The 20,730-nt window shown below is 52.5% G+C and overlaps 3 protein-coding genes across 4 annotated transcripts; 2 read left to right on the forward strand and 1 right to left on the reverse strand.

Moving 5' to 3' along the window:
* The first annotated feature begins 573 nt into the window (after positions 1-573).
* Positions 574-13,181, forward strand: CAP1 (cyclase associated actin cytoskeleton regulatory protein 1). Of its 2 annotated transcripts, none has more exons than XM_065857234.2 (13): positions 574-721; positions 5,668-5,779; positions 6,085-6,185; positions 6,619-6,696; positions 8,522-8,665; positions 8,762-8,847; positions 9,365-9,470; positions 9,576-9,753; positions 10,363-10,550; positions 10,753-10,876; positions 10,980-11,062; positions 11,303-11,446; positions 11,807-13,181. In XM_065857234.2, the coding sequence occupies exons 2-13, from the start codon at positions 5,686-5,688 to the stop codon at positions 11,888-11,890; spliced, it is 1,410 nt and encodes a 469-aa protein (XP_065713306.1). In that variant the 5' UTR covers positions 574-721; positions 5,668-5,685; the 3' UTR covers positions 11,891-13,181. The 2 variants fall into 2 exon arrangements, with proteins under 2 accessions (XP_065713306.1, XP_071655016.1); XM_071798915.1 differs by lacking the exon at positions 574-721 and adding an exon at positions 4,631-4,653.
* Positions 13,182-13,263: 82 nt separating this feature from the next.
* On the reverse strand, positions 13,264-17,880 carry PPT1 (palmitoyl-protein thioesterase 1). The gene is given in 10 exon segments (XM_065857172.2): positions 13,264-13,985; positions 14,221-14,292; positions 14,509-14,607; positions 14,842-14,932; positions 15,020-15,122; positions 15,920-15,990; positions 16,287-16,414; positions 17,199-17,308; positions 17,596-17,796; positions 17,799-17,880. Coding segments are annotated over 10 exon segments (1,059 nt in total). The 5' UTR covers positions 17,860-17,880; the 3' UTR covers positions 13,264-13,862.
* Positions 17,881-18,048: 168 nt separating this feature from the next.
* RPL11 (ribosomal protein L11) lies at positions 18,049-19,996 on the forward strand. The gene is made up of 6 exons (XM_065857175.2): positions 18,049-18,155; positions 18,516-18,666; positions 18,859-18,965; positions 19,337-19,468; positions 19,670-19,780; positions 19,918-19,996. The coding sequence occupies exons 1-6, from the start codon at positions 18,150-18,152 to the stop codon at positions 19,945-19,947; spliced, it is 537 nt and encodes a 178-aa protein (XP_065713247.1). The 5' UTR covers positions 18,049-18,149; the 3' UTR covers positions 19,948-19,996.
* Positions 19,997-20,730: the final 734 nt, after the last annotated feature.

A 20,730-nucleotide genomic window follows, 5' to 3' on the forward strand; every position in this document is an offset into this window, starting at 1 on the left:
GGATCAATATGGAAAGGGGCAGTGTCAGGAGGATGGAGCCAGGCTCTTCTGGGTGACAACCAGTGACAGGACAAGGGGCAATGGGTGCAAACTGGAACACTGGAGGTTCCACTTAAATTTGAGAAGAAACTTGTTCGGGGTGAGGGTGGCAGAGCCTGGCCCAGGCTGCCCAGGGAGGTTGTGGAGTCTCCTTCTCTGCAGACATTCAAACCTGCCTGGACACCTTCCTGTGGAACCTCAGCTGGGTGTTCCTGCTCCATGGGGGATTGCACTGGATGAGCTTTCCAGGGCCCTTCAACCCCTGACATTCTGTGTGATTCTATCTGCCCTCTGCCAAGCGCTCTGAGACCCTCGGATCACAGAGGGTCTGTGAGCACAAGGCTCCGAAGCGCTTCGTGCCCCGGGAGCGGTTTGGTGTTTGGGATGAGCCCCCCCAGCCCCACTCATGGGTCCCCAAATCCCCCCACCCCTCACCTCCCACCAGCACCTCCGTGGCCCCGCCCCCAAGCGAGACCACGCCCCCTAACCCCACCCTTCGCCTTCTTCGACCACGCCCTCAACCCCATCCGCCAATCGCAGGGAGGGCGATTGACCCAAGCTCCTCCCCGCCGGCGCCGCGCCGCGCTATGCGCACTTCCGGCGCGCGGGGCGGGGGACCGGAAGCGGCGGGCGCGGCGGAGCTGGGCGGCGCCGGGCGGCGGCGGAGCGGGAGCGGCGGGAGGTGAGAGAGAAAGGCAGAGAGAGAGCGGGGCGGGGGGTCCTGCCAGGGCTGCACCGAGCCCGCATCGGCGGGAGGAGACTCCCGAGGAGTGGCCGCGACGGGCCCGGAGCTGGGCGGGGGCGCCGGTGAGGGGTCGGGCCCGGCCGGGCTGAGGGGGCTCCTCCGCCTCAGGGAGGAGGGAGGGGCTCCGGGCCGAACGCAGGGTGAATCCGTTAAACGCGGTTGTTTTGGGGTTGATTTAGTCACGGAACGGTGGAAACTCCCCGACGCGGTTGTTACCACGACCCGTCACCGGGCGCGGTGGCTTCGGGGCTGCCCGGGGCTTCCGGAGAGGAGCCGAAGCGCTTCCGGCCCGGGCTGGGGGACACGCACGAATTACCGGCGGCATCCGCCGGTACCCGCCCCCTCAGCCCCAGCGGGAGGCGTTTGGTCCTCGGTCCAGCCCCTGGGAGGGGGGGCTGGGGTCTGCCGGGGCTCTCGGGCAGGAGCCGACCGTTCCCGGTGTGTTCCCGCTTCCCAGTGGGTTCCCGGGGCCGGCATCTCCCGGGTGACTCACTCCGGCGCGGGGTGTGCCCAGGTGATATCACACACCCACCTTTCCGTGACGGGAGCGATTTCTCGCAGCCTCAAGCGCTGATATTCGGGTGTTTCCCGGTACCGGCCCTGCCGGGCTGTCCTCAGCCCGCTGCTGCCTTCCCTTCTGCCTTTGGTGGGGATTCGGATGGGATAAACGTGTCAGTGATCCCTTCAGATTTTGTGATGGTTAAATGAAAAAAGCGATACAAGCATTTCACATGTCAGGTGATGGGATTTTGTACATCGGGTCCTGGGATTCCTCCAGACCATGGCTGAAAAGGCAGGAACCAGTGACCTCGAGAAACTGCTGTTATTCCCTTTCTCCTCCCGAGGTGATCCTGGTGTTCCCAGAATATTGCTGAGCTTTCCGAAAGCCAAAAATACTCCCTGTTCTTTGTGTAACAAAGTTGAGCCAAGCAGCTTGGGCGGGCGCAGCTCAGGAGGGATGCTGAGCAGGGTCCATGATCTGAATTCCTGGTACGGGGCTTGGTGCTGCATCCAGTTTATCTTAAATCTGAGCTCCTGAATTCCTTCCCTGGTGGATCCATCGCCCTGACAGGACTGTGTAACAACAGTCTGGCAAGTGCGGATCTCCTATTTCATGTAATTGTGATGAAAAAGGAGTCCTTGCGCTTGCTCTTAATGTTTCAGTAAAAACGCCAAATAACATTTGTAATTATTTCAGTAGGATTTGTTATTTGAGAGAGCTTAAATAGGCTCCAGATGGATTTTGTTTTGTCTTTTTTAAAGTGCTTTTGGTTTTCTAAATAAAGTGGATGTGAACTAGCAGAAGCAGGCACCCTGGGTTCTGGAGCGATGTCAACAAGTTTTATTGGATATAAACAGCAGAGATCTCTGTCTTGGCAGCTGCTGGGACTCACAATAGCTGCCTGGTGTTCGTGGCTGATCCTGACAACTGACTAAAATCAGGCGTTTGAGTCCTGTCTTGCTTCAAATAGTTCCTTACTTGATGGGCTGAACTGTTTAAACCAAAAAATATCTTTGGGCTTTTGGAAGATATAAATGTCGGAAATCATCTGGTAGCTGATCCCTTGAGATATTCCAGTGTCAGCTCAGAAATAAACTGTGGTATGTTCTTAATTTAGTTGTCCCATCTTTATTCCTTTTGCCTGTCGAAACAGGAAGTAGCTGATGCAAATTCGGCGCTGCTGACAGCGCTTTGTCGGGCTTCAGAAAAGCTGAAACTGCGCAGGGGCGTAGGTTTGACTCGCTTTGGCTGTAAAACCAACGTTTGTGTCTTGCAGAATGTCTGAACCAGGGCTCAGTGTTGCTGTCTCAGGCAACCGGGAGAGTTTCATTTATGTTGTCTCTATGAGAATTTGCTCCCCAGCCTTTAACTGGGATGTGTCGTCTCCTTGATATTCTCCAAACAGGAAACTCCTCGTGCTGTGGGGTTGGATGGGATCGGCTTTGGGATAACATGTGTTTTTACAAGTAACATCCCTTCTCTTGATTGCTCTGCTCAGTGTATCAAACCAGTTCAGCTGTAGATGAAAGGCTGTTTGCTGTACAGTGTGTCCAAACCGTGTTCCTAAGCGGTGATGGAAATAAAAGCTGGTTAATAAATTAACCAAATGCGCTATGAAAATGAAAGGACTTTCTGGCCCAGGGTGAAGTTATGTGTTTGCTGCGAGTCCATCGCTTCCGCTCCATTGGTAATCAAAGTTCAATTGAATTTAAACAAGACCTAGATTTAAATCCTGCACTGTAGTCCCAGAAGGGAGAGCTCCACCTCACCACCTCCTCCCAGCTCACATGGGGCTCGGGAGCCTTTCTCGTCCCTCCTGAGCACGGGATGATGCGCTGAGCAAAAATGACTCTTCGATGATCTGTACGTCTCAGCTTCCTCTTTAAAGGAGGCAGTTGAGATCCCATTGTATTCCTGACATCTGTGGAGTCAGTTTGTCACTTATTATTCTGCATTCAGTCATCGATAGTCAAAACACTGTTTAGATGTTGCCCTAACATGTCTACTTTGTGCCCTTTTTTTCTTCTTCCTGATAAACATGAATCTCTCTGGATTGCAGACTGTTGATGTTAGTTGGCCTCTCATCTGTACAGCTAAATATCTTTATTTCATTCCAAATTGGTATGTAGATATCAGAAGGAGCTGCATCCACAGGGCAAAGAGCAGACTGAGGGGGTTGAGACAGCTTCAGCGAGGAGTGACAGATACAGCCGCCTGCGCCAGGACTTTGCTACCTGCGCTCAGGTCCCATTTTGCTGCCAATTTACCAAGTGACTGATCTTGCAAGTTGTCCTAATGCTGCCCATTAAACAGAAATTGAAATGAGTTCACCATCTGCCAGAGAGCTCGAGGTTTACAGAGCTGGTTCTGTCAGGGAAACCACAGAGGCTGAGCAAGGACGTGTCAAACTGCGGGGGGACGGGAGGAATCTGAATTTCAAGGAACATTTTCTTGTTAAAGGACACGAATCCCGACAGCAGATCTAGAACCGATGCGATACGCTCCTCGCAACAGCCCGTTTCAGTGCTGGGGGTAGGAAGCAGCTTTCCATCTGGACTTTCTGGTTTGTAATCCCGATTTTAAATGCGGTTTGTGACTCTGTAATGGGGCTGATCAGATTAGAGCCTTGTGTGGAATGTGGTGGGGATCAGAACAGCAGCTTTGTCTGCCCAGCACTCTGTAAACCCGCTGTCCTTCCTGAAACCCTTGCGTTACACCTCCTTATCTTGCTGCACTCTCGAAGCACAGGAGAATTGCTATAACAGGTGGCTCTTTTAGGGAAAAAAACACCCTTTTTAGTGTGCTGAGCGCGGGGGAGGCAGAGCCCCGCTCTTGGCTGCGCTCCCGCTTGGAGACGTGAGCCCCATTCTGGATGCGGCGTCCTCGGCTGCAGCAAAGCGCTGACAATCCTGTGGTTGGGATTTCTACATTGCACAGGATAAAAAAAAGGAGGTATTCATTTCTGTTGATTATATGGGTGACCGCCCACGAGTTGCAGCCTCTCTGAACTTTTTTTGTCTATCTGGAAGCCGTCCAGTTACCGCTCTCCGTTTTCTTGCACAGTATCTGCTCCAGCTCAGTGTTACACAGAGGAAACCGCGCTCTTCCTCTCGGGAGGGGGTGACCTGTCCCCCCCCGCTTGCCCCCACGTCAGTGCTGCTTCTCCTGATGCAAACAGGCGAAAGAAGGGTGGAAAACAGCCTTGTTTGTCTGGTGACATCAGTGCCGCCGGTGACTAACGCTGGATCTGCCCCACATCCTCTGGAAATCGGGTGAAAACAGGCACTTTGGAGAAGGCAAAACTTGAGTTAGAACTTCGGGTTTCAGTTCTGAGAGAGATCTGCTATCGGTTCATCGACGCAGTTGGGTAAACCCCGTCTTCCTTTTCAACGTTCTCTTCCAAGCAGGGTTTGGGCTCTCGCAGCCATTGCAGTGCGCAGGAAGCCACGTCCAGGCCACAATCGTGATTTGCATTGTAAAATCCTTCAATAAGTGGTGATAAGATAAAAATGCAAAGGGTGACTTGCTACTCCCTCCCCGCATTCCCCGTGCATTAGTGTGCTGGGAGTGTGACTTGTGCTCCTTGGTGCAGAGTCTCTGCAAAGCGGTAATTAATGGAAAGTTTATATGACACTTAAGACTTTTCCAGATGAGATGCTTCAAATGATTTATGTGCCTAAATCACTTTCCTGTGCGGTGCTTGCAGGGTAGATTCTGCAGTTCAGACCCTGAAGGCTGCAGAGAGAGAGATGAACATGGGCGCATTGTTGCAGAAGCAGCTCTGCTGTCTCAGCTCGTGCAGCTGCTCGTCTTGGCGTGTGCCAGGGTGGCTTGTTCTGCAGGCTGATGCTCTGTGCTGCAGCGATACTGAAGTTACAGATGTTCCTTGGGGGAATTCAAGACTCCAGGAGGTCCCTGTGCATGCATTTGCAGAATCAAAACTGCTGGTTCTAACCTGAAGTGCATGAACTCCCAGCAAAGCCGTCGTACTTGGCTTGTTCTATGGTCACAGCTGGGACTTTGGCCAAGAACTGACTGCAGTGAGATTCTGTGCAGACTTAGTTTTAGTGAGAGGTGTCAATACAAGGTTAGAAGATGTGTTTTAGTGTTGTTATATTGTGTAAGAAGTCCTTATGATGGAATAAGACTGTGTGGTCATTAAGGAGCAACTGTGGCAATAGAAAGTGGCTGTTGTGTGATCCCAATGTCCCTGCTATTGTGAGGTACCCTTCTGCCCATCATCAGGGTGCAGAGCCAGGTGGAAGTTATGCTCCTGGAGCTGGTGGAGTTTGTACCAGACAGCTGATAAACCCTCTCCAATGTCTGCTGTACAAGCGTCATGCTGTCAGTTGATGGGAATAATTGTGTTCTGCCTGTGCAGGTTGTGACAGCGGCAGAGATGGAAAGACTGGTTGGACGGTTGGAGAAGGCTGTGGAGCGCCTGGAGATGATGTGCCAAGGACCAGGCATGTGCGGAAATGACTCTTCCAAAGGTGAGACCCAAAGCACCCCCGGCAGCGTCGCCCTGCGCTGATGTGGCAGTGTCAGACATCAGCAGCTGCTGCAGGGCGGGCGATGCTCATGAACTGCTTGTGCACAGAGGGGAAGCGACTTTTGCAGGCACTGCGCAAGCGCCGACAGCCTTGCGGTTACCGTCCTGCTGAGAAAAGGGCTTCCTGTGGCTGCAACACTTCCCTCCTCTGTGCTCAGCTGCAGGCTGAGCCCGCAGGACCTGGGGGAAGGCTGAGCCCCTCCAGTACCTCTCGCTGATTCCCGCGCTCTGGTTCCCTCTCTGCAGGAGTGGCTCAGTACGTGCAGGCTTTTGACGCCCTTCTGGCCGGCCCGGTAGCTGAATACATGAAGATCAGCAAAGAAGTTGGCGGGGATGTGCAGAAGCATGTAAGGACTCACGTTCTCCTTTCGCTTTAAGTAGATGCTGCTTGTTCTTCAGGGCCGTTAAGGGCCAAGTTTGCTGTCAGTGTTTGCATTCCTGTAGAGCGGTAGTCGAGAATGTTTATAGTCCTCGAGGATTCAAAACAGATGCAGATGCCCGGGTAACTCCAGCAGATTGCCACCTACACACATTATGAATCAAACCTCCTTCTTGAAGTCTTGGTTAATTAGGTGCATAGCTCACTTTGGCACATGCCCTGCGAGCTACCAACCCAAGAGCTGTTACACCTTGTGCTTTTTCTCTGAGGATGAGATCGCTTTGGGATCAGTGTAGCTGCTTCTTACAAACCTGGAGCTGGCGGCAGCGGGGACTGGAGTGACTGTGAGCGTTACACTGGGTACAAGGGAAGCTCTCTCTTATTTTTCTCTCTGTTTTTAGGCTGAGATGGTTCATGGGGGCTTGACGAGCGAGAGGGCTCTTCTGGTGATGGCGTCGCAACATCAGCAGCCGGCAGAGGTGAGTCTGGGGAATCACCTGTCAGAACTTGTGTCTCCTGACCTCAGAGCAGGGGATGGCTGCAAGCGCAGCGCAGTCTGGATTGTCACAGTTGCTCCAAACGAGGAACCGGAGAGGACTGGGGACACTTCTATCCGTGAGGTGACACTCGCTGAGAGCGCAAACTGTTCCGGGTACTCACCCAATACTGGGCACAATTCTGGATGTTGGTTCTTAGAGCTGCAGAACTGGTGTTTTCCAGTCATTAGAGCAACAAGTTTTCTGTAGCTGTCGGAGCAGCTTTGAGTGTCATCTCCCGGCGTCGGTCTCAAGTTCCGCCTGGCACCAGCCCTGCGCAATCACTGTTCTCTGAGATGCAGCCTGCAGACAGCAGCTTGTCTGAGACAGGAGCCGCCCTGGGATTTGCTTTTCATTATGCGATGCTTATAGACTTTCAGGCATTAAACTCCTCCTGAAGTATAACAGGCGCTTGTCTCTATTGAATGGCCTCTGAATAGTAGCGAGGCTTTTAGGATTGATTTGTCCTTAGCGAGTAATTTAACACTTTACCCGAGGCTGCTGCTTCTCAGCGGGATGTGTGACTGCGAATCTGATCCTGAATGCGTTTGCTTTTCCCTGCTGAGAACTGTTTTTCCTGAGCAACAGGATCCCACCTTGCTTTTCTTTGCAGTTATGATCTGGCTTAGTCACGGCTTCTGTTACACTGTGGTAGCTGCATTTCTGTGCTACTTTCCTATTCACTGCAAAATGTATCTGCATCTTTTTTTGCCCAAACTCAGCACTGGAGGGTTGTTTGTCTTTCCCCATGCTTGCTGGGACTCTGCTCTGCATAGCCTCCAGTCTGAGAATCTGCTCACAAATTATTTAAGTGAAGGATTATGGGCAAACGACAACCTTAATCTAGCGTAGGTCTCTGTGCAGGTTGTCTTGCAGGAGTCAGTTCTGGAGCAGCAAGTTTGAAAATGTAAAATGTATGAACACTCTTCGCTTATGGCAAAGAATTTCCCCATCCTGTGACTTGACAGTGGTGTTAGGCTGGAGCTGCTGAAAGCTCAGCCTGGCTGGTGCAGCTCAGAATCTCTGTGTTCATCCGAACAGCAAATGGAAAAGCAGAGGCTTTGAAAAGCAAGTTTTGCCCAAATTTGTCCCTCACTGCTGCCATCAGCAGGAGACTTTGTGATCTTTGAGGAATGAAAAGTTGCCCAAGAGGCATCTCTGGAACTGCTGAACTGGCTGCTCTGACCTCAGAAGGCTTCGAAGCACTTTCAGTCAGCATGCCAGGTGAACACCACACAGAAACAATTCTTATTACCCAAACACTTGAGAAGCAACTTGAACACAAGTCCAGCTTGATAAGGGTGAGTTGGGAACTTGCTCCAACTCCGACTGTAATTCAGGCTCTGGATCCCAAACTTCCCAAACCTGCGCAGCACCCCCTTTTTCTGAGGGTTCGTAAAGGAGAGGAAAAATTTGACAAACTGCCTTGGAACAAAAGAATCCAGGAAAGGCAAATGCTATTTCTGTCCTCGTTACTAACAAGCCTTGTCAGTGTGTCTTGGAGGGAACATGAGTCACAGTTCTTGGCGTACTCCCATCGCACCGATCCGGTTGGGAGCGATGACTTCAGCCCCGGAGGAGCGAGGCTGTGGGACCGAGCTGGTCTGGCGGGGAGGGCCGGGCCACGCAGGAGCTGCAGCAGAAACGTGTGCCAGTTGGAACCTTCCTCCGAGTGACCTCCATCTCGGCAGAGCTGCCCGTGAAGACGTGTGGCCATTCCAGAGTGATACTAATGTCGTTAACTGTTCCTGTCCCTCTTGTCCTGCAGAATGCGTTGTCATCGCTTCTGAAACCGATTTCCGAGCAAATCCAGATGGTGCAGGATTTCAGGGAGAAGAACCGCGGTAGCAAAATGTTCAATCACTTATCGGCAGTCAGCGAGAGCATCCCAGCGCTGGGCTGGGTGGCCATGGTAAGAACTCCAGTGGGACGCGGTTTCTTTGAGCTGGTGGGACGGGTCTGTTTCCCTGGGCAGCAGCTCCATGCTGATGTGTTCTTTCTTCTTTAGGCTCCAAAGCCTGGTCCTTATGTGAAGGAAATGACTGATGCTGCCATGTTTTACACCAACCGGATCCTCAAGGAGTACAAGGATGTGTAAGTTCCTCTTCTTTCTTTGTCATTGAACATGGCTAACTGGCTGTGTAAGCTCTCCTCCAGTAGCTAAACACGGCTGCCTTGGTCTTTAATTAAATTCTTCTTTTTAAAGGCAGGGTGTATTTATAAAGCCTCATTTAGCTGTTCTTCCCTGATCCTTAGGGATGATTCTTTGCATTCACATTGTAGCTGGGATCTCAGGTAGGAAGCGCATTGCTGCTCTTGTCCCAGCAGCACCTGAAGTGTTTCCCAGGGCAGCACGTTGTGTCTTGGGAGTGGGTCCTGTTGGAAATACCAGACTCCTCAATGAAAATGGGTTACGGAGCAGGGCTCTGACCTCCTGCCTGCAGGTGCAGGATTAATGCTGAAGGCAGAACGTGCTGCTGGAGGTGCGAGGCTGCTGTGCTGGCCCAGCCGCGTCTTGCCAGCAGGCTGAGAGGCATAAAGAAATTTGTAGTCCTTGAGTTCTAATGGCAAATGAACCTATTCACTCCTCACGATCTCCTTGTGTCCTCAGAGATAAAAAGCAAGTGGACTGGGTGAAAGCTTATCTGAGCATCTGGACAGAGCTGCAGGCTTATATCAAAGAATATCACACCACGGGGCTGACCTGGAGCAAAACAGTAAGTGCTGCCTGCATCTGCAGGAGTTTTAGACGAGTGTTGCGTGATTATTGCAGCAGCTGCGGAGCTTGTGCAATGGCCTTTCCTCTCGCTGGCCTCTTGCAGGGTCCTGTAGCAACAGAAGGGGCTAAATCACCGTCCGCTCCCCCAGCGGGGGCTGCGCCTCCCCCGCCGGGCCCTCCTCCCCCGCCAGCTCCTGCCCCCAGCAGCTCCAGCACAGACGACTCTGCCTCCCGCTCCGCGCTCTTCGCCCAGATCAACCGGGGAGAAGGAATCACTTCGGGTAGGTGGGAGTAGCCGCAAGCGAGATGCTGTTGTGCTGGAGTCCTTGTTCTGCTGCTGTTCTCAATACACCCGCTTAGAACCTTCGCTTGGAGTCACAAAACACCATCTGGGCTGAGGATGAGGGTGGGAGGCAGAAGCAGCCTCGAGGTGGTTCCAGGGGACAAAGAGAGCACATCTGAGATAGAATTCTCAGCCTCATCTCTCGGGTTTTACAAGAGAGGTGGAGCCTTTGGGCTGCCTGCATGTCTCAAGTATGAAAGATGCAATTTTGCACCTGTTTGTATTTGCACAAACCGTGTCCCTTTGGTGTGTCACCTGTCACATCGGGACAGACGTAAAACAAAGGTGAGGTGCTCAGCTCAGGGCTTTTTCCAGCTGCAGAGTGGAAGAGCTGGTGCCTTCTGGTTCTATACCTTGTGTTCTCTCTGTCAAGTGTTTCTTGCTCCCTCTCACTTGCCGTCACTCTTACGTGGGCTCAATTTAGGCAATAATTTATTTGTATTTTGAAAAATGTTATCACGCTGGTTGTTGCAATCACTGGCGTCTGGTGTTTGTGAAACCGCGTTCTTGGAGCAGAGCCGGAGCTCAGGCTTGACCTTTCTTGCAGGCTTAAGGCATGTTTCCGATGACATGAAGACCCACAAGAATCCAGCGCTGAAGAACCAAGGGGGTCCTGTGAGAAGCGGACCCAAACCTTTCACTGCTCCCAAACCAGCCTGTAATGCTAATCCCTCCCAAAAAACCTCTCCGAAGGCTCCTGCCTTGCTAGAATTAGAGGGCAAAAAGTGGCGAGTGGTGAGTTCCTGGTGTCAGTGAGAGGGTTGGAGGGGTGGGAGCTTTGCAGCAGGGAAGGGACGTCCCCTGAAGACCTTTCTTGTAAGAGGCACCACCTGAAGGCACGGGCCGTTTGCTTTTAACGAGCCGCGCTGTCCTGCTCTTCACGTGGATTAATTGGTCTGCGTTCAGCGAATTAAGTGCGTTTTCCCTGCCTTTTCAGGAAAACCAGGAGAACGCCACTAACCTGGTAATCAGCGACACAGAGCTGAAGCAGGTAGTGTATGTTTTCAAGTGCACAAATAGCACACTCCAAATCAAAGGCAAGATCAACTCCATCACCCTCGGTAAGTGGAGAAAGCCTTGAAAACCGCTTCTGCGTGCTGGTGTGTTTGCAGAAGGCTGAGTCTCCAGAACCTTTCTGTGATCTGTTGTGTCTTGGTTTTGCAGACAACTGTAAGAAGCTCGGGCTGGTGTTTGATGACGTGGTGGGCATCGTAGAGATCATCAACAGCAGGGACATTAAAGTTCAGGTGAGTGTCTGCGACGTGGTCCCTGATTTGGGATGGTCAATCCGCCCAACGTTCTCTGTAGTTTTAGGGATCAAAACAAGAAATAACTTGGGATTTTTGCCAAAGGTGGGAGTACTTAAATCCAGCGTGTCTGCAGCTGCGGGATGGAGTCAAAGCTCTTCCCTCGAAAGGAAGCTCAAAACCAAAATGTTGCGGTTGCCCGGTTCAAGCTAACGCTCCTCTAACCGCTGCTTTGACCAGGTCATGGGTAAAGTGCCAACGATTTCCATCAACAAGACAGACGGTTGCCACGTGTACCTGAGCAAGGACTCCCTAGACTGCGAGATCGTCAGTGCCAAGTCGTCAGAGATGAACGTCCTTATTCCCGCGGAGGGCGGTGACTTTGTGAGTGTGAAGTTGGGAAATCGGTGCGGTCTGGTTGGGGTAACGCGGGGCAGGGTTTGCACTTTGAACCCTGACAGGGAATGTCACAGCTACCGTGAGGTCTGGAGGGACAGTTCTAAGACTTGGAGGCTGGGAATGATGAGCAGATGTTAAAACCAACAAATAATTTGCCTTTAGGGTGAGATGTTTGTTGTTTTGTGAGAGCTGCTTCTTCCTCGGGGTCTCTGGGAGGCAGAACAGGCAGCGTTTGTGGTGCAGGAGGGGACAAAGCCTCTATCTTGAAAAAGAAGCGCCTGAAGCAGCAACTGTTCTCTGTCATAAACTGATTTTTGACACCAGATTTCTATTTTTACCTTCCAGACTGAATTCCCCGTTCCAGAACAGTTCAAGACAGTGTGGAACGGTCAGAAGTTGGTCACCACCGTGACGGAAATTGCCGGCTAAGCAGAGAAGCTCCGAGGCTCATGTCCTCCCCTGGCCCTGCTGTGGGACAAATCTGCTTCCAGATGATTCTCTTAGATTTCTTGTACCTTTCTGCTCTCAAACTGCTTCTCTTCTACCCGAGAGACACGGCCGCCTGCCGTCACTGAGATCCCTCTGGCTGGGCTTTGGTGGAGGTGGCGGGTCAGTTATCATCCACATATTAGCAGGAAGGTGTATTTTTGTTGGTTTTTCTCCCCTTGGCTGATCTAACTGCACCAATTGATCATGTCAGATTTTCGGTGACATCCCAGTACAGGCAGTTGGCTTTGAGAGTGTTGTTCGGGGTTTTTTTTTGTATTGCCTTTGAGTAAGCTGTTCATGTGAGAGAGGAATGGTGTCCCTTTTTAACAAATAACGGTGTCTGTGAGGGTCCAGAGCACCCGATCGCTACGGCAGGTGTCTCAAGAAGGCCCCAGAAGCCGCTCATCCCAGCTCTGTGTATTATTTGGTGGCATTACAGGACACAGGAATGGTTTTGTCGGACCAAAGGCCGTAGCGTTCCACCCTGATTTCTCTTCCATCATTCCTATTAGCTCAGTGTATTTCTGATTGTGCCATGTCAGGAGGTTTTACATCACCCGGTGCCACAGGAACGGCTGCAGCGGCAGAGCTGGCACTGGTAGCTCAAGCTGAGCACCTCGGGTCCATCACCCCCCACCCTCGCAGGGGAATCTTTGCCCCCGGGTCTTTTTGGTTGTTCTCCAGGTTCAGTCTTCCAGGACGGTTCTGCTGAACCTGTTCCCCTCCTGCAGAGGACGGGTCTCCTGCATTCCAGGGTCATAGCGCGGTTTTGTAAATACCCGAGTTGGATCAAGTCGGTTCATCACTCTCTCCCTCATCTGCAATCCCCGAAACGTGAGTCCTCTCACCCTCCCCTTTGCCCCCTCGCTTGGCTCTTTACTTTGGTGGAAGTTCGTAGCCTCTGTGCCAGGGCGCTGGAGCAGAGGGACGGATCCAACACACACACGTACTGTACCCACCCACAAAGGGAGCTGCACGCGCTTTGACCTTCATTTCTCCAACGCCTCGGGTGGCATAAGCATATCTTAAAAGCATTTCCTCTGTAAAGTGTCAATGTTCTTTTATCTCTAGGACAAAACTTACAAAAAAAAATATGCAATTTTTTAATTTTGAGACTGTCCTGTGACTTGTACTCGTCTTCTCCTGAGGCTTGTGGAAAAAAAAACAACCTTTCTTATGTACTTAAGATTATACAGAAGATAGAATAAAGTTAATGCCAACTTGCTCATTACAGCGGCTCATGTTTCCTCTCTGGGGGCTCGCAGGGTGTCGCTGCTGAATTGCAAACACAGAATTTCCACAATTGGCAGGAGTTGTCGAAATCTCACCCCTTTTATTTATTTTTAGTTGATTAGGTGTGAAGTTCTTTATTGATTTCAGTTGCTGTACAAAAGTGCATAAACCAAGCCATTAGTTGAAAACTGTGAACAGCTGCTAATACCCACTTAATTTAAAACCCTCCTTATTCCCCCAGAAACACTTAAATGTGGCTTTTTTTCCCCATCCTGAAGGACAGGCTGTCCCCTTTCCCCTGTATCCAGGTGGGCACGTCTGCCTGCTGATCCCGCAAGAGACGCAGCGTTCTCGCATAGTGATTCGGTTAATACTGCTATTGCGTCCTGCGGGGAGCAGGCGACGGGGACAACAAACCTCTTGCACAATTCATGGTTTTGCCGTCACCGAGTGAGCGGCGCAGCCTCCGCTCCGCGATCTGAAGTCGATTTACCAGAACCTTCAGAGCCAGCGTGAGGCTCTGCCGCCCGTACTGGAGTGTAATCAAACTGCACACCCTGGAACTGCTGAATTAACCCCTTTTCTGCCCCTTCCCCCTTTCCCCGCAGGCTCGTATGCAAAAAGTGCCGTTGCACAGTAGCAGCTGCGTTAACTACAGCGCCAGAGCCTCCCGTTGGGCTCACTGGAGGAAGGGGAGGATGGTGCTGTCAAACCACTCCTCTGTGACGTGCAGGTGGTCCCCGGCCACCCCCAGGAACACCAGTTTTCCTGCTTTGTCCATCTCCTGCAGCCCCAGGCGATCCTGTGGACAGAGAAGCACAACTGTAGATTCTGGGGGCTCTGCCGTGGCCGGGGAACCCAGCACAGAGAGAAGCGCTGGTGGCCAGAGGCCGTTTTTGTGACATGAGTGGGTGTCACGCTACAGTGGGCGCCACCTCTGCTCTTCAAAGCTTCTCATAGAGGGCAAAAAAGGCATTTTGGACAACTCTTAAGAGATACTAAAGTAGAAATAGCAGAAACCCCTCAGCAGAATGTACCTCCTTGTATAGTGAGGTCTCCTGAAGCGGGATGGTCTCCTTGGCTTGGCCGCTTTTGTAAAACCCGAACCACTGTCAGAATAAAACAGAAGAAAGAGTTGCTGAAGGGTTCCTGGGAGATAAGGAGGTTTTCACCAGTTTCTGCGGGGGCAGCGCAGCGTCAGGCCCCTGTTTGTGCTCAGGCTGCTCCTCGGCAGCCCCAGGTTCTGCTGCCAAAGGACGAACCAAAACGAGCAAACCAGAAGCAAAGCAGTGCCCAAAAGCAACGCCCGCCCCCGGCCGCCTCACCTCGGAGATCGGAGGGTCCACCATGGTGTCATTGAGAAACTTCACCATCACAAACTTCTTCAGAGCCATCAGGTTTTTCTTGTACGTCTCATTGACGCCCTGGGTGAAAGAGAACAGAGAACAGATCTGAGTAACCGGAAAATTCCCCAAGATGGGTCAGAGAAACCGCCCGGTCCAGCAAAGGAAACCCTGGACTGCACCAGCCTGAGAGGCAGAACGTGCAAACATTCCCCTTAAAACTCCAGCAAAACCACTGCCACGGAGAACTAACGGGCAGGAACTTGCTGCTGAGTCTTCTCTCCTGCCGGTGCTTAACCATCAGCCAGGACTTACCCTCTCCTGGTTTATGTCAGCCAAGAAGACGCTGTTTTTCCTGTACTCCTCCTCCTTCAGCGGGTCGTGCCAATACTCAGCTTGTACCAAGCTGGAGAAGAGAGAAACCGAAAGGTCAGAGAGGAAACCCGCAGGTTTTGGCGTGGGCCCGGCGCTGCAGCGCGGCGAGGATACTCACTGCTCCTGCACAGCTTGCGTGTAGGCGCCCAGATCCAGCATCTTCCGGATCCAGTCGCAGACATGGGAGCTCTCGCCAGGACAGCGCGGAAATCCATACACGCCTGGGGCAGGGGGATGTGTGAGAGCTCCATGAGCCAAACCCAAATCCCTTAATCCCTCCGGCTGGTGAAGAACCACCCTCGCAAAGAGCAGCGGCAAGAATTACCCGGGGAATCAGACGGTGTTTAATCTTGCAATCCCATTAGACAGCCCTGCTGGCCCTGGGGGCCGTTACACACCAAGATAATGGGCGATGTTCTCGAGCGGAGGGAATTGCTCTGGAGAACAGGGGCAGACAAGCCGAACGCCGTCCAGCTCGCCCCATGGGTTCCCAGGAGGTTCCCTACAAGTCTTCCTGCTACATTACAAAGAAATACTCAACCCATGGGACATCTCGGGGAGAGCATTTGAAATTCATCACTCTTACCTGTACCTCTCTTAAAATCTTTGCTGCCTCTTTAATCTACTGCAAAAAGCACCTCCCTTTCCTCAGGGCTTTAGCCTTCCCACTGACGACTGGAAAATATCCTTCTCCCTCAGGTTTATTTTCACCAAGGCTTTAAGTTTCTTCTCCTGAAACAACTAATTTCAAGTGCTTCCAAAAGATCTAAGAGTTCAACCCAGGCAATAAGTCGCCTACTCGCAAAAGTCCCTCATGTTGCCAGTTAAGCAAGACTGAGACAGATGGTAATGTAGTGGGCTAAAAGCTGGGCCTAAGCAGGTCGGCAGCTTCAGACAGGGACAAAGGCAGTTTAACTGACAAGAAAACAGTTTTTAGGAAGTGGTTACAAAAATGATTCCCGCCAACAGGAGCTCCCACCCCTCAGAGCAGGTAAGAAGTGGCTCATGGGGACGCTACCTTGGTGCTGCCCTCCGATGGAGATCAAATTGAGCATGGGAGGAGACGGACACCTCTGGGCCACCGCCCGCCTGTGGGACAGACAGAGCTGAGCTCAGCCTAGTGCAGGAGGAGCTGAGCTCAGCCCAATGCACTCGCCTGCGGGAGAGACGAGGATCAGAGCTCAGCCCAGCGCGCTGGGTGAGGTTTGCAAAGAGAATTAAGCCTCCCTGGTAGAGCTGGGCTACAGGCGAACACACCCTGGTCTTTAGAGCCCTTCACAAAGGGCTTTGCCAGTTTACATCTGCTTAGTCCTTCAGAAGAGCTTTAAATCGGAAGGTAAAACCCAAGGAAAACCCCTGGAAATGGGCCAGGAGTGTGAACTCACAGGAACTGGCCTCCCTGGGAGAAGCCCATGGCGTTGTACCCCCCTTGCAGGCGCGGGTCCGCGGCGAGCTGGCCGCACACGTCGCTCACTTGGTCGTTCACGTTCATGAAGAAGCTGTTCTGCATGTCCTGAGGGATTAGCCAGATTAGAAAGTACAACTCGTACCTTCGAAGTCTCTTATACCAGTTTAATCTCTACAAATAGACGGCTGACAGTTCTGCTTTTGGAAGAGGACCTGAAACTTTCACAATGTGACAGAAGCGAAATTCAGGTTTTGAGACTTCCCTTCACTGCGTCTTTGTTCCCGCTCTGCCTGGCAAAACTGTCTTACGTGGAACAGCGACGCTTCCCAAAATGCCTTAACAATCTGAGCTCCTTCAGATTTTATATATATATATGTAAAATAAAAATATCAAACTTCACTCATCTTCTCCAGATCCCAGAAAATTAATATACATCACACGTTATCCTCAGAGACTATTTAAAGAAATTCCATAGGATTACATGAAACTATACAAAAGCACAAAGGTGCAGAAGGAGCCTATATCTACATTATACTGAAGATGTGTAGTGAATAAACATTTGTCAATCAAAAAGGACAGGAAGGGGTGCAGCTCTGCCCTAGCCCAGCGTCTTATCACACGCCTTCTTATTAACTGCTGTGGTAATCATTACAGTGCTAATCAGTGGATTTGCATATTAATCCAATTTAGACTAGGGATTTGTTTTTCCCCGGGTATTATCCAGACTTTATTGGTTTCCATCTGTCAAAGCTGTTTACTTCAAAAGGAAGAAAAGAAACAGCAGGGAAAGCACAACAGGAAACTTGTGGGATGACATGAACACCAGCCTGCCCTGCCGTACTCCCCACATCCCTGCCAGGCAGGAACGCGAGCGACAGCAGATAATTACCTGTATCATGTTGTTTCCAATCTTGAGAGACAGAACGTAAATCCCAGGTATTTTGGCCTCCACCATTTTTTTGATGTAGCCCATGCTCATTGGGTTGCAGCAACTGTCTCCTGCGAAAAGGAACAGCGATAAACACCATCAAACCACCGCCTCACCTCGCCCCCACAAACAGGATCAGGAGCTTCCAACGCACGCACAGGCCCGGGGGATGAGGGTCAGCACCTCCCGGCCTCCGCAGAAACCCCCGGCCCGGAGCACGGAGAGGCCGGAGCGGGGCCGGGGGAGGTCTGCGAGATCCCCTGGGCCTGTCCGGCTCCCCGCGCGACCCCGTCCGCTAAGCCACGCCCACAGAGCCGTTACCGGAGGATGGTCCCCCCCACTGCCGGTCCCGACTCACCCATCCCGTGCCAGATAACGAGGGGAACGGCAGCGGCCGCGCAGTGCAGACACAGCCCCAGCAGCAGCGGCACCGCCACCCTGAGCGCCGCCATCTTGACTGAGCACATGACCCGCCGGAGGCGCCGGTCAGGCGGCGGGGGCGTGGCCTGGACCGTCAGGGGCGGGGGGTCTGCGGCGGTGGGCGGGGCTAGAGGCGGCGGGGCGGGGCCGCGGGGAGCGGTTCCCACACGGGACACTGGTTCGAGGCCCGGCGTCGCTCCATTCCACCCGGGCTCCTGAAATCCCAAATCCCACACGCCAGGCCCTGGTCTCAGCCTGGCTCGGTGACACGGGGTGAGGGCGGGCAGGGCCGGCGGCCTCTCCGCACCCCGTCCCCACCGACCTGTGGGACAAAATGGCTTCCCGGGCCCGCGGTTGCCACGGCAACCGACCGCGGCGTAGAGCCCCCCCACCCTCCGACCGCCAGGGGGCGCTGCCGCCGGCGCTGCGCCCACCTCTCCGTCCCATAAGACCCCGCGGCGGCGCCTGACTGGTCTTTTCCCCGCCCCCATCATGGCGGTGAGTGTCGGTGCCCAGGGCCGAGGCCGGGCTGCCCCGTCTCTATCCGCCGCCATCCGCCTTCGGCGGGGTTCGGCCGGGCCGCGGTCCGTGCGGGCGGGAGCGGGGAAGGCCGGGAGGGAGAGCTGCGGGGCCGGTATGGGCAGGGAGGAGCCGATGAGCCGCCCTGGGGACGCGGCTGCCATGACAGGCCTAGTGCTGAAGAGGCGGCCGCGGCGCTGGGGTTCGGCCCCGAGGTGGAGCAGGGCTCGGTGTCGGACTGCGGTACCGGCCTGGCGGGGCCTTCTCCGGCCGCCGGGGTGACCGCTGGGCTGTCGCCTGGGCTCCCCTACATCAGCGCCCCGTGTCGTTTCTCCGCAGCAAGACCCGGTTGAGAAGGAGAACCCGATGCGGGAGCTGCGCATCCGCAAGCTCTGCCTCAACATCTGCGTGGGGGAGAGCGGGGACAGGCTCACCCGGGCGGCCAAGGTGCTGGAGCAGCTGACGGGCCAGACCCCCGTCTTCTCCAAAGGTGAGGAGCGGTTGTTCCTGTCTCCGAGTCACTTCTGTTCTGCCTCCACTGCTCTGCTCACATCCTCCAACAAGAAACATTTATTTGCTGTAGTTTTCCCTCCTTAAAGTAATTTCTCTGATCTTCTTAAGCCCTGAATCCCTGGGTGGGAATTATTTAAATAGTCTCAAGTGTAATTGTTGCTGTCCACAGCACGGTACACGGTGAGATCCTTTGGAATCAGGAGAAATGAGAAGATCGCTGTTCATTGCACGGTTCGCGGGGCCAAAGCAGAGGAGATTCTGGAGAAGGGGTTGAAGGTGAGAGTTTGGCTGGTCTGGGTGTTTGATTTCGTGAAAGAACAAAACTTAATCCATACCAGCTGGAAAAGTGCGTGATTTGAAATGTTGTCTGTGATCTAGTTGTGGACATTAAGGGTTGGGGTGCAGGTTTGTCTGATACACAGGCTGCTGTGTTTGCGCTGTTTCTCTGTCTGGTTGCTGCTTTATCCTTATTTAAGAGCTTTTGGGTACAACTGCTGTGTTTGCTGCTGTGGTTTATGAGCAGAATCTTGGACTAAAGACTTAGTAGCTTATAAGCGAGTTGTGGTCTGGTAGCAGTTGGAACACACAGGATTTCTTATTCTGTTTGTAGCCAGTAAGGAAATAGTGACCGACAACAATTGTTTCAGGTGCGAGAATATGAATTGAGAAAAAACAACTTCTCAGACACCGGGAACTTTGGCTTTGGAATCCAGGAACACATCGATCTGGGGATTAAATACGATCCCAGTATTGGTATCTATGGCTTGGACTTTTACGTGGTGCGTATTCCCTACTCCTCACAGCTACTGGGCTTGTGGGAAAGCTCTAGAAGGAACCTAGAATGGTAACCAGCTGCCCAGGGCTGGAAGATGGAAAAATAGCAAAAAAATCCAAGTCTAAATGGATTACTAGAAAAATGTTAAATATAAGAAAAATAAATATCTGAATGAAATAGCTCTGTGGGTCTCCTCTCCCGGCAGGTGCTGGGCAGGCCTGGCTTCAGCATTGCTGACAAGAAACGCAGGACTGGCAACATCGGAGCCAAGCACAGAATCGGAAAGGAAGAAGCCATGCGCTGGTTCCAGCAAAAGGTAAAGTCCCTCTTGATTTTTGTGTCCCCAGAGCGCTTCAGTGAAACGCTTCATGGCTCAGTTCTCACTGCAGTGGTGCTGTACCTGTGCCTGACAGTGCTTTCTCACTTGGTTCTTACTCTTTTTTTTCTTCACAGTATGATGGCATCATCCTTCCTGGTAAATGAACAGTTCCTGTTAGCAAAAAAAAGCGAATAAAATTTTCTAACTTCTCAATTCTGCTGTGAATTTTGTGGGGGATCCTCCCGGCCTGGGAAGCTGTTGGGAGCAGAGGTCACTCGCACTGAAAGGGCAGCAGAAATGGATGGATGCTCTGCAGAAGGGGACGTGTCTTCTGGAGGAGCAGGCATTGGATTTATGTGGTTTTTGGTACTGTCCAAGTAAAGCCAGAGGTGAGGAGACCCTGGGTTCAAGCAGGGTCTGTCACAGCAAGCAGCATGGAAAAGTATCTTGGAGGAGACTGAGGGGGGACTCATTCCTGGGGATCAATATGGAAAGGGGGAGTGTCAGGAGGATGGAGCCAGGCTCTTCTGGGTGACAACCAGTGACAGGACAAGGGGCAATGGGTGCAAACTGGAACACAGGAGGTTCCACTTAAATTTGAGAAGAAACTTGTTGGGGATGAGGGTGGCAGAGCCTGGCCCAGGCTGCCCAGGGAGGTTGTGGAGTCTCCTTCTCTGCAGACATTCAAACCCGCCTGGACACCTTCCTGTGGAACCTCAGCTGGGTGTTCCTGCTCCATGGGGGGATTGCACTGGATGAGCTTTCCAGGGCCCTTCAACCCCTGACATTCTCTGATTCTACACTCAGCTCTGGGCACTATTTTGCTGCCTCTAATTCCTTTAGACCTGTTTTAGAGAACAAGGTCTTTCCCCATGCCATTATTTCTATGCAGTTCCATACCCCAGGCGAGGTCTCTGCAAATCCTGCTGGGTGGGCTCTGGTTCTCT

This window comes from Patagioenas fasciata, chromosome 25, assembly GCF_037038585.1.
Source record: "Patagioenas fasciata isolate bPatFas1 chromosome 25, bPatFas1.hap1, whole genome shotgun sequence".
Taxonomy (NCBI): domain Eukaryota; kingdom Metazoa; phylum Chordata; class Aves; order Columbiformes; family Columbidae; genus Patagioenas; species Patagioenas fasciata.

Coding starts and splice junctions, on each gene's coding strand:
- CAP1 (XM_065857234.2), top strand. CDS start 5,686: ATGGAAAGACTGGTTGGACGGTTGGAGAAGGCTGTGGAGCGCCTGGAG. Junction 8,666..8,761: donor CGCTGGGCTGGGTGGCCATG/GTAAGAACTCCA, acceptor TTTCTTCTTTAG/GCTCCAAAGCCTGGTCCTTA. Junction 9,471..9,575: donor GGCTGACCTGGAGCAAAACA/GTAAGTGCTGCC, acceptor GGCCTCTTGCAG/GGTCCTGTAGCAACAGAAGG.
- RPL11 (XM_065857175.2), top strand. Junction 18,966..19,336: donor TTCTGGAGAAGGGGTTGAAG/GTGAGAGTTTGG, acceptor CAATTGTTTCAG/GTGCGAGAATATGAATTGAG. Junction 19,781..19,917: donor TGCGCTGGTTCCAGCAAAAG/GTAAAGTCCCTC, acceptor TTTTCTTCACAG/TATGATGGCATCATCCTTCC.